The 14119-nt window shown below is 50.4% G+C and overlaps 2 protein-coding genes across 2 annotated transcripts; one reads left to right on the forward strand and one right to left on the reverse strand.

Moving 5' to 3' along the window:
* Nucleotides 1-562: 562 nt before the first annotated feature.
* Nucleotides 563-4591, reverse strand: COA6 (cytochrome c oxidase assembly factor 6). The gene is made up of 3 exons (XM_077298783.1): nt 4455-4591; nt 2258-2408; nt 563-851 (listed from the first exon to the last, which is right to left on the reverse strand). Exons 2-3 carry the CDS (start codon nt 2399-2401, stop codon nt 756-758), a joined length of 240 nt encoding a protein of 79 aa, XP_077154898.1. The 5' UTR covers nt 2402-2408; nt 4455-4591; the 3' UTR covers nt 563-755.
* On the forward strand, nt 4512-13759 carry LOC143817391 (uncharacterized). The gene is made up of 10 exons (XM_077298781.1): nt 4512-4763; nt 7306-7461; nt 8493-8663; nt 8752-8875; nt 8951-9040; nt 9365-9465; nt 9689-9758; nt 10270-10358; nt 10525-10594; nt 10779-13759. Exons 1-10 carry the CDS (start codon nt 4623-4625, stop codon nt 11657-11659), a joined length of 1893 nt encoding a protein of 630 aa, XP_077154896.1. The 5' UTR covers nt 4512-4622; the 3' UTR covers nt 11660-13759.
* Nucleotides 13760-14119: the final 360 nt, after the last annotated feature.

Raw genomic sequence — 14119 nt, forward strand, 5'->3', positions numbered from 1 at the left:
TGGGCTCTCAGGTGCCATGGCAACATACTGGGGCCGATGCACGCCTGTGACCATGATCCCAGTGCGGAAAATACTTTTCTCAGAACATGCACCTGGCGAAACATAATACAGGAGCCATATTGCATTGAGCATCTAAGCGATGTTCTATATTTTGTCACTTTCCTAACAGGAGGTTAGAAATCCAGTCAGATATATTTTGGCTTCCCTTTTGCAGTGGGAACCAATATGGCCGCCACAAGAAACAAGATGGTGTTACCATTCATGGCCACCAGATGGCAACAAAACGCACAAACGCTGCTCCTAGCAACCAATCACAGCACAGCTGACATTTCTTAGGCGGTTTTGAAATATGTATAATTTTTTATTTTTACATAATTTTAAGTGACAAATAAAAATTAAAATAAACCCTATACACATTTATTATCCTCGTAATCTTACTGAGCCGAAGAATCACGTTACCGGGTTATCTTTAGCGCACAATAAAAATGAAGCAAAAACAGTGTCAGAATTGATAATGCAGCTCTGGATGTGACTGGGGTAAATAACATGAAGAGACACAAAATCATCATTTTATATTTATTTTCTGTGTATACATAAATGGGCCGGATCCCAGATCACCATTCAATCCATAGTCACTTATGTGTCCAAAATAACGACTTGTACTTTACAAAACTGGAGGACGCAGTGATGGGGGCGAGGTGCAGAGTGCAGGAGGATTAATAAAATCTACCCCCGTACACCCGGGAGCGCCAGCACTACGTGTTCTCCGGGGATGGTGCAGGCTCGAATCCTTTCCTTTCCAGTTGCTCTTTGAATTTTAGGTAATCTCTTCTTTTATCAAAGTATTTGATCTGCAAAGGAGGAATCAGAGAATCAGTGCAATCCTCACACAACCAATCAGGTCTTGTCCTCCAGTCACATCCAAAGCTGCATCCACATCCTAAAACCAGAGATCCATAGATGCACAGCACTCTACAACCCAAATGCCTAAAATGTAAAGAAATCAAATGATTGGAAATATCTTCAGATTTTATTCACAGCAGAACAAAAGACAGATCAGAAGTCGAACGCTGGAAATGGTTCCATATCATCTGAAAAAAGTAACTCTTAATAAATAGATGGCAGCAACAAATCTCAGACCAGTTGTGCCCCGGCTGTGTCCTCCATTGTACCCTGACTATGTCCACCCATAGTGCCAGGCCATGTCCACCCATAGTACCCGGGCCGTGTCCTCCATTGTACCCGGACTGTGTCCACCCATAGTGCCAGGCCGTGTCCTCCATTGTGCCCAGGCCATGTCCACCCATAGTACCCGGCCGTGTCCTCCATTGTGCCCAGGCCATGTCCACCCATAGTACCCGGCCGTGTCCTCCATTGTGCCCAGGCCATGTCCACCCATAGTACCCGGGCCGTGTCCTCCATTGTACCCTGTGTCCACCCATAGTGCCCCTGCCATGTCCTCCATTGTACCCGGACTGTGTCCACCCATAGTACCCAGGTCGTGTCCTCCATTGTGCCCGGGCCGTGTCCACCCATAGTACCCGGGCCGTGTCCTCCATTGTGCCCGGGCCGTGTCCACCCATAGTACCCGGGCCGTGTCCTCCATTGTGCCCAGGCCATGTCCACCCATTGTGCCCAGGCCATGTCCACCCATAGTACCCGGGCCGTGTCCTCCATTGTGCCCAGGCCATGTCCACCCATAGTACCCGGGCCGTGTCCTCCATTGTGCCCAGGCCATGTCCACCCATAGTACCCGGGCCGTGTCCTCCATTGTACCCTGTGTCCACCCATAGTGCCCCTGCCATGTCCTCCATTGTACCCGGACTGTGTCCACCCATAGTACCCAGGCCGTGTCCTCCATTGTACCCTGTGTCCACCCATAGTGCCCCTGCCATGTCCTCCATTGTGCCCGGGCCGTGTCCTCCATTGTGCCCGGGCCGTGTCCACCCATAGTACCCGGGCCGTGTCCTCCATTGTACCCTGTGTCCACCCATAGTGCCCGGGCCGTCTCCACCCATTGTCGAGCCCAAAGCAAAGCAGCAGAATGACACTAACGTGACCGTTAGGCCTAAATCAAAGCTGCAGGGCTGCAGTGCCCGTACTGTCATGGCAAAAGCAGCGGGGCTGCACTACTGGAGTTACAGGATGCAAAACCTGGACCGGTACTGCCAGGGCTGTTGAGTCCAAAGCAGTGTGGCTGCACTAGACAGCACATGTAAAGATTTTAGTGCCGAAACCCTGTAATAACATTACGTACCCATTGTCGGGGACAGAGGCCTTCAAAGCCTTGTCTAAACTGCTGACATTGTCCTGCATCCTCTTTATTGTCCTGCAGACACTCCCAGTACTTGTCCCTGGCATCCCAGCAGGCTTTTCTTTCCTGAGCAGAGGGTGCCGTCATCTTACCACTACAATGGGGGAAAAAAATAATAATCACGTTATAGGGACAAAGGTGGCGGCCTAATAGAATACTATAAGAATGATCACATTCACTGACAGCACGCAGAGATCTTGTAAGAAAAGAAAGTCTATTCAGAAGATGTAAAACCTAAACTGGAAGCCAAGCGACAGTTACACTGGTGGGGTGAATTAGGACCACAATAAATCCCAGTACGAGGGGCCATAAAACAAAGGGCGATGCTGGAGAGCTAATTTGACACATAGGATGATGATATTTGGGGGTTTTCACCAACTTCACTTAATGTTCCACCACTTTTTTTTCCCAGTAGGAAGTAATACATATAATTAATAACCCCATTTCTCCACACGACACCATGATGCATGTACTTGTACTACTATGAGCTGCCTGTGTGGTCTGAACCTGCTCCCGTGGCTGCAGCGTCTCCGGGCTCGTCTCCCGCGGCTGCAGCCTCTCCGGGCTCGTCTCCCGCGGCTGCAGCCTCTCCGGGCTCGTCTCCCGCGGCTGCAGCCTCTCCGGGCTCGTCTCCCGCGGCTGCAGCCTCTCCGGGCTCGTCTCCCGCGGCTGCAGCCTCTCCGGGCTCGTCTCCCGCGGCTGCAGCCTCTCCGGGCTCGTCTCCCGCGGCTGCAGCCTCTCCGGGCTCGTCTCCCGCGGCTGCAGCCTCTCCGGGCTCGTCTCCCGCGGCTGCAGCCTCTCCGGGCTCGTCTCCCGCGGCTGCAGCCTCTCCGGGCTCGTCTCCCGCGGCTGCAGCCTCTCTGCGCTTGTCTCCCGCGGCTGCAGCCTCTCCGCTCTTGTCTTCCATTGAGCACATTGGGGACATCATTAGTCGGTGATTACACAGGAGCTGCCAGCATCAGATCTTGGGTGATTTGCCCAAGTGCAGAACCTTCCTCAGATGACCATTAATGACCTCAGTGAGAGCAGCCGAGGCTGGAGGTGCTGGGATTTCAGTATGAGGCTCAGACTCCAGACTGAATAAATCCAGAGGCTGTGAATGTTTCCATCGTGTACAGATGAGTGACGTCTCCATCCTGTGATTTCCATCATTCCACTTTTCGTTCTTAGTGCTGTTGTTGTCGAGTGCATTTTTAAACTTTTTTTTTAATTACTTTTAGTTTAGATTTTAATTCTGGAATTTCAAGTTTTCAGCATTCTGTAGGATAGGAGATAACTTATATCTGGGGGTCCAACTGCTGGGACCCCCAGTGATGCAGAGATCAGGTGTCTGACCTTTGCTCCATTCATTATATATGGGACTGCTGGAGATGGTTGCACAGTGCTCCGCTTGCTGTGGCCGTCCTATAGACAATGAATGCAGACCCTCCCCGGTTCTTCTGGCTCTGGACTCCCAGGGATCACTAAGTTCTGTTTTATCATGTGGAAAGGGCAGAACCTTGAATCTTGGGAATACCCTTTAATTGTTTCTTTAATACACTGTAATCCTTCCATTACTCAGCAGCACACACAGGAGACCTGTCAGCCATTATTTCCCCCCACCGGCAGTGTGGCCTGGGATCCCTGTGATTAACCGCTTACCTGCCAGGGTGCTACTGAACGCAGCGGGTATAAACTGATCAAAGTGATCTCTGATCCTGTATCGTACACCAACCACAGAGCCTGCACAGATACCTGTATGTATAATGGACATATAGTCCACGCTGCCAAGGACGCAAAGGGGCTCTCGCCTCAAAAAAGAAAAGCGGCTTTCTTTCGATCCATGGTTATGTGCGGTATCGAAGTTCAGCTCAATAAACTGCAAAAAGCCGCAGTGATGTCGCTTCTGGGAGGAAGACGCCATGTTTTTCCAATCCCTTTAAGGGTGAGGAGACAATATCAAGTCCCAAGCGATCAGCGGTGATGTTGGCTCCATGTTCCTGCTGCTCCACCTCGGAATCTGAGGACTTAGGTGCAATATGGACATTCCCTTTAAGTGCAGGTACCGGCTTCCTATAGTGATCCAGCACCTTATTAAGATGTCGGCAGCCTTAAAGGCTGAAGTTCCGGCCTCCCCCAGCCCTGAGCAGCGGCCCCTTACCGGACACAGCTCCGCGCACCACACCGGCCACAGACACCACTTTCACGTTACATGGAGTCGGGCGCAGGTTGATGACGTCAGCACTCTACACTCCCGACACTAGAGGTCAAACTCTGGGAAACCTCAGCCAATAGAGAAGCGTACGGCAGGAGGCTGTGTCGCTGACTAATGACGCACGGGTCACATGACACAACAGCCGTTGCCGTCCTGCAGGCTCCTCCTCCCGTGCTCTCCGTGCTGCTCTCCGGCCGCTTCCGCTGCTTCTGTCACCGCCGCCTCTTGTTCTCCGGTGTTTCTGGAGCCCGTTGGGTAAGTGTCGCCACTGTGAGTGCAGGGCGGGGCCGACACCATCTTGTTGGTGGGTTACAGTCCAGTGTGTATGTGGGGCCCCCGGTGTCCTGACCGCTCCGGCCACATAGACTGAGAATCCCCGCCCCTCACAGCTGGCCACACCCACAATATTATCAATAACTGCCCCCATAGCAGTGCGTCCTCCACAGATCCCCCATAGCAGTGCGTCCTCCACAGATCCCCATAACAGTGCGTCATCCACAGATCCCCCATAACAGTGCGTCATCCACAGATACCCCATAACAGTGCGTCATCCACAGATCCCCATAACAGTGCGTCCTCCACAGATCCCCCATAACAGTGCGTCCTCCACAGATCCTCCATAACAGTGCGTCCTCCACAGATCCCCATAACAGTGCGTCATCCACAGATCCCCCATAACAGTGCGTCCTCCACAGATCCCCATAACAGTGCGTCATCCACAGATCCCCCATAACAGTGCGTCCTCCACAGATCCTCCATAACAGTGCGTCCTCCACAGATCCCCTTAACAGTGCGTCATCCACAGATCCCCATAACAGTGCGTCCTCCACAGATCCCTCATAACAGTGTGTCCTCCACAGATCCCCCATAACAGTGCATCATTCACAGATCCCCCATAACAGTGCGTCATCCACAGATCCCCATAACAGTGCGTCCTCCACAGATCCCCTTAACAGTGCGTCATCCACAGATCCCCATAACAGTGCGTCATCCACAGATCCCCATAACAGTGTCCTCCACAGATCCCCCCATAAGTGTGTCCTCCACAGATCCCTCATAACAGTGCGTCCTCCACAGATCCCTCATAACAGTGCGTCCTCCACAGATCCCCCCCATAACAGTGTGTCCTCCACAGATCCCCCATAACAGTGCGTCCTCCACAGATCCCCCCCATAACAGTGTGTCCTCCACAGATCCCCCATAACAGTGCGTCCTCCACAGATCCCCCATAACAGTGCATCCTTCACAGATCCCCCCATAACAGTGCGTCATCCACAGATCCCCCCATAACAGTGCGTCATCCACAGATCCCCCCATAACAGTGCGTCACCCACAGATCCCCATAACAGTGCGTCATCCACAGATCCCCCATAACAGCGCATCATCCACAGATCCCCCATAACAGTGCGTCATCCACAGATCCCCCATAACAGTGCATCATCCACAGATCCCCCATAACAGTGCGTCCTCCACAGATCCCCATAACAGTGCGTCCTCCACAGATCCCCCCATAACAGTGCGTCACCCACAGATCCCCATAACAGTGCGTCACCCACAGATCCCCCATAACAGTGTGTCATCCACAGATCCCCCATAACAGCGCATCATCCACAGATCCCCCATAACAGTGCGTCATCCACAGATCCCCCATAACAGTGCGTCCTCCACAGATCCCCCATAACAGTGCGTCCTCCACAGATCCCCCATAACAGTGCGTCCTCCACAGATCCCCCATAACAGTGCGTCCTCCACAGATCCCCCATAACAGTGCGTCCTCCACAGATCCCCCATAACAGTGCGTCCTCCACAGATCCCCCATAACAGTGCGTCCTCCACAGATCCCCCATAATAGTGCGTCCTCCACAGATCCCCCATAACAGTGCGTCCTCCACAGATCCCTCATAACAGTGCGTCCTCCACAGATCCCCCATAACAGTGCGTCCTCCACAGATCCCCATAACAGTGCGTCATCCACAGATCCCCATAACAGTGCGTCATCCACAGATCCCCATAACAGTGCATCATCCACAGATCCCCCCATAACAGTGTGGCCTCCACATATCCCCCATAACAGTGCGTCATCCACAGATCCCTCATAACAGTGCATCCTCTACAGATCCCCCCATAACAGTGCGTCATCCACAGATCCCCCCATTACAGTGCGTCCTCCACAGATCCCCCCATAACAGTGCGTCATCCACAGACCCCCCATAACAGTGCGTCCTCCACAGACCCCCCATAACAGTGCGTCCTCCACAGATCCCCCATAACAGTGCGTCCTCCACAGATCCCCCATAACAGTGCATCCTCCACAGATCCCCCCATAACAGTGCGTCATCCACAGATCCCCCCATAACAGTGTGTCCTCCACAGATCCCCATAACAGTGCGTCATCCACAGATCCCCATAACAGTGTGTCATCCACAGATCCCCCCATAACAGTGTGGCCTCCACAGATCCCCCATAACAGTGCGTCATCCACAGATCCCTCATAACAGTGCATCCTCTACAGATCCCCCCATAACAGTGCATCCTCCACAGATCCCCCCATAACAGTGCGTCATCCACAGATCCCCCCCATAACAGTGCATCCTCCACAGATCCCCATAACAGTGCGTCATCCACAGATCCCCCCATAACAGTGCGTCACCCACAGATCCCCCATAACAGTGCGTCCTCCACAGATCCCCCATAACAGTGCATCCTCCACAGATCCCCCCATAACAGTGCGTCATCCACAGATCCCCCCATAACAGTGCGTCCTCCACAGATCCCCATAACAGTGCGTCCTCCACAGATCCGCCCTCGTCTCAGGATCATGCATGTCTGTACGGAGCACAGACGGGTCTCAGACTTCTTGCACCATTCTCTGATGATGAGTAAGGACAAGATCGAGGTGACCGGGAAGATTCTGAACCTTACACTGGAGATCATTTTCCTGCTGACAGGAGAGGTAAGTGGAGGCCGTGATCAGAGGAAGGAGCAGTCATGGAAGACAGGACTCACCGGCACCTCGGACACTTTCCTATAAAGTCACTGCCCCTTATTTGTGCTCCCTTGAACTTTACCTTTAGTGATCAGGCAGAGCGCGGATGAATGCTCATTGGATTAGCGGTAGCATTTCTCTCCACACTAACACCCAGCAGCTGAAAGGAACGGACAAGCTGCAGCTCATGGTCATAATGGGGAGGTGTGCAGGGGCCAAAGCTAAACACTAGTGTGAGGGGGGGTGTCTGTCGGTGCAGTGCTGATGGAGCCTTCTGTGGCAGTTGTTAAATGTTTGGATGCAGCTTTGGATGTGACTGGAGTACAAGACATTCACTATAAACTTACTATAAGAATAGTCACAGCAGAAAGTGTCACCGGCCCCCAACTATTCCAAATAGCACAAAATACTGAGGCTTCTGTGGCAGCAGGATGTTGATATTGAGGATCAGTGGTGGCAGGATGTAGATATTGAGGATCAGTGGTGGCAGGATGTTGATATTGAGGATCAGTGGCGGCAGGATGTTGATATTGAGGATCAGTGGTGGCAGGATGTAGATATTGAGGATCAGTGGCGGCAGGATGTTGATATTGAGGATCAGTGGCGGCAGGATGTAGATATTGATGTGGATGTTGAGGATCAGTGGCGGCAGGATGTAGATATTGAGGATCAGTGGCGGCAGGATGTTGATATTGAGGATCAGTGGCGGCAGGATGTAGATATTGATGTGGATGTTGAGGATCAGTGGCGGCAGGATGTAGATATTGATGTGGATGTTGAGGATCAGTGGCGGCAGGATGTAGATATTGATGTGGATGTTGAGGATCAGTGGTGGCAGGATGTAGATATTGATGTGGATGTTGAGGATCAGTGGCGGCAGGATGTAGATATTGATGTGGATGTTGAGGATCAGTGGCGGCAGGATGTAGATATTGATGTGGATGGTGGTTTGGATCTCATGCTTCTCCACCGTGTGACACCGGTTCTTTCTCGTACAGGATTTTGTCCTCAGGAAGAGACAGAACGACCAGTCCACAGACGACTGCCTGTTGTGTTTATCAGACGGATCCACCAAGGATCAAATTCCAAGCGAGCAACGTCCATGTCCGTCCCCAGCACACGAGGAGACCCCAGAACCTGGCGAGACCCCGCACAGTTCAGATGAGGAGGTGGGCACATTGTCTCCTCTGCAGCTACCGACGTGACAGGAGAATGAGGATTCCGGTGTCTTCATCGGGTTTCTCTTCTGATCCTCAGATTCCTGTGCGGTGCGAGGACGTCGCTGTCTTCTTCTCCGTAGAGGAGTGGAAATATCTGGAAGGACATAAGGAACGTTACAAGGATGTGGTGGCCGGGAATAATCTGCCTCCAGGATCTGCTGGTATTTAATCATCACTTTTAATAGCGCGCATTCCCCTTTAATTACCGTCTTACGCACTTCTATTCATTCCCCCAGGCTGTGACGAGGTCAGTGCTGCCGAGACGGCGGCAGATGAAGGCATGAATACCCTCCAGGTGGATGAAGCCGCTGACGCCCCTCTTCCAGGTCAGTGGCAAGAACAGTTACTTACTATTTGCTTTGTGTATACAGCTCCTATGCAGAGTCATGTGTCTCCATGGTTACAGACCACAGATCAGTGTGGTCGGATTATGGACTACTCTGCAAAAAAGGGGCATAACCATGGAAACGTATGAGTCTGCATGTGATCTTCCAAAAATAATTACTACAAACCTGCCATTGGGTTCTCTCTAGCATTCAGGCTGCACAGCACTGCCGTAAAGTGAGACAAGGGAGGCATCATCCTATTGTGTGGCCATTGAGAAAACTATCTCTGCACCACATAGGCTCATGCCTGTCTATTCCCCACAGGTGGACACATCCCGACAAAGCCCCCCGAAAGCATTAAGAGCCCCCTTGTTATCGAGGAAGACCTGGAGGAAGATATCAAGATGGTGACGCAGGAATATCAGGTGCAAGGACCTGTCCAGCCTCTCGCCATCACCCCCAGCTCCATCAGACAGGTCTCCTGGGACCACGTTTCCCTGCCCTGTTGACTCCTTAGCAGTCAGTAGCGTCCTGGAGGCGGAGCAATGCTGCCGATTGGCCATTTTCACTATGGAGAAAGCTCCACCGCTAACATATTATATTATACATATTATAAACCTGTCCCTGTGTTTTTTTTTTCTGTGACAGGCTCATCTGGTAAAAGAGATCTCACCGTCCCGATGCAAAGAGGAAGACGCCCCGGTACAGATCAGCTCAGGTGAGACGCAATCATCCGCAGATTGGTGGCAGTCCCACCCGCGAGATCCCCTCCGATCGCCTGAACGTCCTTTTGTGGGACTGATGGAGATGAGCCAAATGCTGCACAAGTAATCCAGAATATTCCATGCTGGAGTAGAGGAATGACCAATTATCCCAAAAATTTGCTAATTCAACACCCATTTCGGTTATGGGATGGAAAAATCAATAAAAAGTTATGGATGAAAAAAAAAGAGATAAATTGTTCATGGCGGGAAAGGGGTTAAAGGAGCGAGCGTCCAATTCTCCATAATATTCTATAATCTGACGCCTGTCACTTCCTATCGATGGCGGATTTTCCAGCGTTTCCATATTTTTCCATCATGGGGGTCCTGTAAACTCTAGAATATAACACGACAACCAAGAGGTGTCATTCTCTGGCTCCTACGGATTTCCTGCAGCAGGGGCCCCGGACATGGAAGGGGCCCCTCCATGGGTGATGCACTTGCTTCAAACATGTCCCTTTCCCACAGGTGACCACGGATCGGTGAACTCCCCAGAAATAAGTGGGAGCCCTATCTGTATAGAGGATGATACCGAGATGATCCTAGAGGAATATCAGGTACTGAGACCCTTCCTACCTTTAACTCTGCACATTTTGATTTTCAGCCATTTTTTTCTATTTTTAGACATTTCCACTTGTCCCTGTCATATTAAATCATCAGATCTGTACAGTCGATGTAGACACATATATATGTATGATCTTTGTGACACATCTCGTATTACAGGCTGAAGCTGGAGACATTGCGCTGCCCGACTGGTGTAAGGAAGAACGAGATCCCCCCAAGAGGCGCTCAGGTGAGTAGTGAGACCCTGCTGTGATGGCGGTGTACTTCCATAGCTGAGAGCTAGCAAATACTGGATATTCCTGCATATACTAGACATTTCCAGCACCTGACTAGCTCCTCATGGGCGGGGCTGCAGTATGGGAGGGGCTCTACATCTAAGATTATTCACCTTCTCCCCTTTGACTATATTACAGGACTACCAACCACCTGGAAAGTGCAGCCGGAATCCCCCCACCTGTTAATTCCTATCCACCATAAAAATGGAGTTATCCCAAATAAGCTGAAAGGCAATACGTCCCGAGACTGCTCCCCCATAATGGTAAAACCCAAGAATGCTCAGAATGAAGCTCCGCCCCTGAGGAGCAAGACAAATTTACCAAACTTGCTTCAGAATACCCCCCATGTGGACGCCTCATCCAGTAATCTAATGACATACAGGGGTGGGGCCGTAAATGTCGCACCGGCCCTGGAGATCCTCACGGCCCATAAATGTCTGCAGTGCGGTCGGGGCTTCCGAAGCGAGAGCGACCTGATCTCTCACAACAGGACGCACGAGAAAGTCTACCACTGCGCCTTGTGTCAGCAGACCTTCATGGATAAATCCGCCCTGGTGGTCCACGAGTGGAGCTTTCACCTTCACGAACCAAAGGTGGGGGAACCGCAGCCAAGACAAGCTCCAAAAGAGGAAAGGCCGTTCTCCTGCTTGGAATGTGGGAAGTCGTTCATGAAGAAGTCGAGCCTGGTGAAGCATCAGAGGATCCACACCGGCGCCTTCGCCTGCCCCGACTGCGGGAAGTGTCTGTCGGACAAGACGGGTCTCATTATTCACCGGAGGACTCACACGGGAGAGAAGCCCTTTTCTTGCTCCGAGTGCGGGAGACGGTTCACCCAGATGTGCCACCTCATCACCCATCAGAGCGTCCACACGGGCAAAGGTTCCTTCATTTGCTCCGATTGCGGGAAGTGTTTTTCGATCAGATCGGTTTTGGAAGCCCACCAGGCCCTCCACAATCGGCACAGAGTGCAGAGGTTCGAGCTTACGGCCCACGCGAAGGACTCAGACTCCACGTCCTGATCCCGAAGGGGCTCACATTCCAGAAGAGCTACTCATGTCTAGAATCCCCACCCTGACTACTAACCCTGAACTGATGCCCCCTCGGACATTCGACCAATTCGCTGATGAACCATTGGCCTATTGCATGCTGATGAATTCGATCTCTCCGCTTTTTCAAAAAGGGGCGTAAAAATTGGCAAAAGTTGTAACATTTCAATGAGTTTTACAGAAAGAGTTCTGGTGAAAACTGATGATTCCGAGCCGGAAAAGTCCTAGAAAGTTAATGCCGATAAGGTAAATAGGTGGGAGAACTTCCAAAATACATAAACCCAAAGGGTAATATATAATAATCTTTATTAAACACTTAGTTTAAAATCCAATAAAATATTTAATTGTAAGAAAGGGGAGAGAAAATTTCAGAGGGGAGTGAAGCCCAAGCACAAGGAATAATAAATTAACATCCAGTTAAATCCACCTATAATGGAATTTATCAAAAAGTTACCGTGATAGATGAGGCCGGCCAGTGGGCCATTGCTGTAATATCCAAAGAGGCAGAGTGTTTAAATATATGGCATGTGAGTTAGATCGATGTAAGGATATATATCTAAAGGTAATTACACTCCTGAAATGGTTACAAAAAGTGGTGCATTATAATATATAGTCATGTGAAGAAGAGTATGCACATGCACCATACAAACGTGACTAATAACTGTTCATAGTCAAGTTTCTAATTAAGGTGCACAAATAAATATACACACAAGTATATAAGGTAAGGTAGTATCCAATAAAGTGCTCCTTCAGAGACCATAGTAAATAAAGCCACAATGTGGGTAATAGTAAAGTGCTCGTGCAGAAACTGTAAGAAGTAAATCTACAGTATAGGTATTAACGCCAGATTTCTGTAAGAGAATGCAGCATGAAATAGTCAAAGATATAGAAATGATGCATGAATAATGATCTGTTTGCTGGGGGTGGCAAAATAGCCCCGGCGCGCGTTTCGCACTCGATTCTTCCTGGGGGGTGCTGCAGTCTTTAAATAGGGGCATCACTGCTGTGAAGTGGTTTTGATGGAGCTAGATGTGGTCAGACCCGAGCCAGAAACGTCGGCGCCAGCGTCCCACGTCATCAATCCCTACTCTCCTCTGACGTGGGAGGGAAGAACGATGCTGGAAGGAAGTGACAAAGTAACTAAGGTCATAAATGGGGTTCAAGCAGGATTAGAGAAACATCTGTGCTGCCGCTGTGTTTGGTGGGCTTGAGCCTGTGGACAGGAGTGTTTTGCTTTTTTTGTTTGTAGTGGTGGAAGAGGTTGTAGAAAGCAGCCATGTTTTTTTTTTTTTTTTATTCTGGGACCCCCCATCCCATACTCCTCAACTACTAGGACAACTAGAAAACCTAAATAATATGAGCAAGTGTATATCAATCACATAAAACCAAAGACGAGAAAAAAAAAAACTTAAAAATAAAAAAACAACATTTTAAAAACACAATGTATAACAGAATGGTGATACCAAATGTATATATAATGCCAGGTCGGTACGGACTATAGGAAATAACCTAAGGGGATAGGGAAGAGTCTTACCCCTGATTGCCCTCCCTGGCAGCTGAGGTTGGCACTGTCGATGTGGCGCCCCTCTCTGCGTAGGCTGTCCTTACCTGACCCGCAAACATCCTCCCTAAGAACTCACCTTTCATGCTGCCACTGTTCCCGCGGTGTCGGCACTCGTGGTCCTGAAGCTCGTGCGGTGTTGTGACACGTGGTGCCCGGCGCCCAATCCGTAGTGGACAACCCCTTTAAGCTTTTCTTACCAAGACTCTGACTTGGAACCTTGGCACAGGAGCAGCACTTCTCCAGGACGGTGTCCTCGTTGGAGCGGCACGTTGCAGACCCTCATATATTAATTTTCTGGAGCTAATATGGTTTATCGTTTCCATTTCCAAGCTTCTCGTCCAAGGCGGTGATTATCAGGAACAAACCGAGAGTCTGGTGTGACGATAACGGAGATTCGTCCACCGAGATGAAAACCGCCGGCGTCCTTTGTTTCCTTCCGTTTGTACATATTTGCCTTATTTATCATTAAATGTAGGATACGCAGGACGGTACGTTCTGTAGTCACTGTATGGCTGTCACATTTTACTTTCCCACCTTCATCAATGTGTTTTTTTTTTTTTTTGTATGTTAAAGGGGTTGTCCAATTGATTGTGGGTGGGTCGGGCCTCTGAGACCCGCACTGATCTGCAGAACTGGGCGCCTTCCTTCCCATTACAATGGAGTGACAGTGCGACCTGCGCGCCATTCATTCCCTGTGGGGCTCGGCCTTTTTCGGCAGCCCCATAGAGAAAGAACGGCTGTTAGGCGTCCGACCCATCCAAAAGTTCCTCATTCTGCCGATCGGTGCAGATCCCAGCTGTCCGATACCTACCCATCACCAAGTAGTAGTCCATTACTGTTAGAAAATGACCACTGCAGCCAATCAGTAG

The sequence above is a fragment of the Ranitomeya variabilis genome, chromosome 3 (assembly GCF_051348905.1).
Source record: "Ranitomeya variabilis isolate aRanVar5 chromosome 3, aRanVar5.hap1, whole genome shotgun sequence".
NCBI classification, from domain to species: Eukaryota; Metazoa; Chordata; class Amphibia; order Anura; family Dendrobatidae; genus Ranitomeya; species Ranitomeya variabilis.

Coding starts and splice junctions, on each gene's coding strand:
- COA6 (XM_077298783.1), bottom strand. CDS start 2,401: ATGACGGCACCCTCTGCTCAGGAAAGAAAAGCCTGCTGGGATGCCAGG. Junction 852..2,257: donor GCCTCTGTCCCCGACAATGG/GTACGTAATGTT, acceptor CCTCCTTTGCAG/ATCAAATACTTTGATAAAAG.
- LOC143817391 (XM_077298781.1), top strand. CDS start 4,623: ATGACGCACGGGTCACATGACACAACAGCCGTTGCCGTCCTGCAGGCT. Junction 9,041..9,364: donor CGCTGACGCCCCTCTTCCAG/GTCAGTGGCAAG, acceptor TATTCCCCACAG/GTGGACACATCCCGACAAAG. Junction 10,359..10,524: donor TGATCCTAGAGGAATATCAG/GTACTGAGACCC, acceptor CTCGTATTACAG/GCTGAAGCTGGAGACATTGC.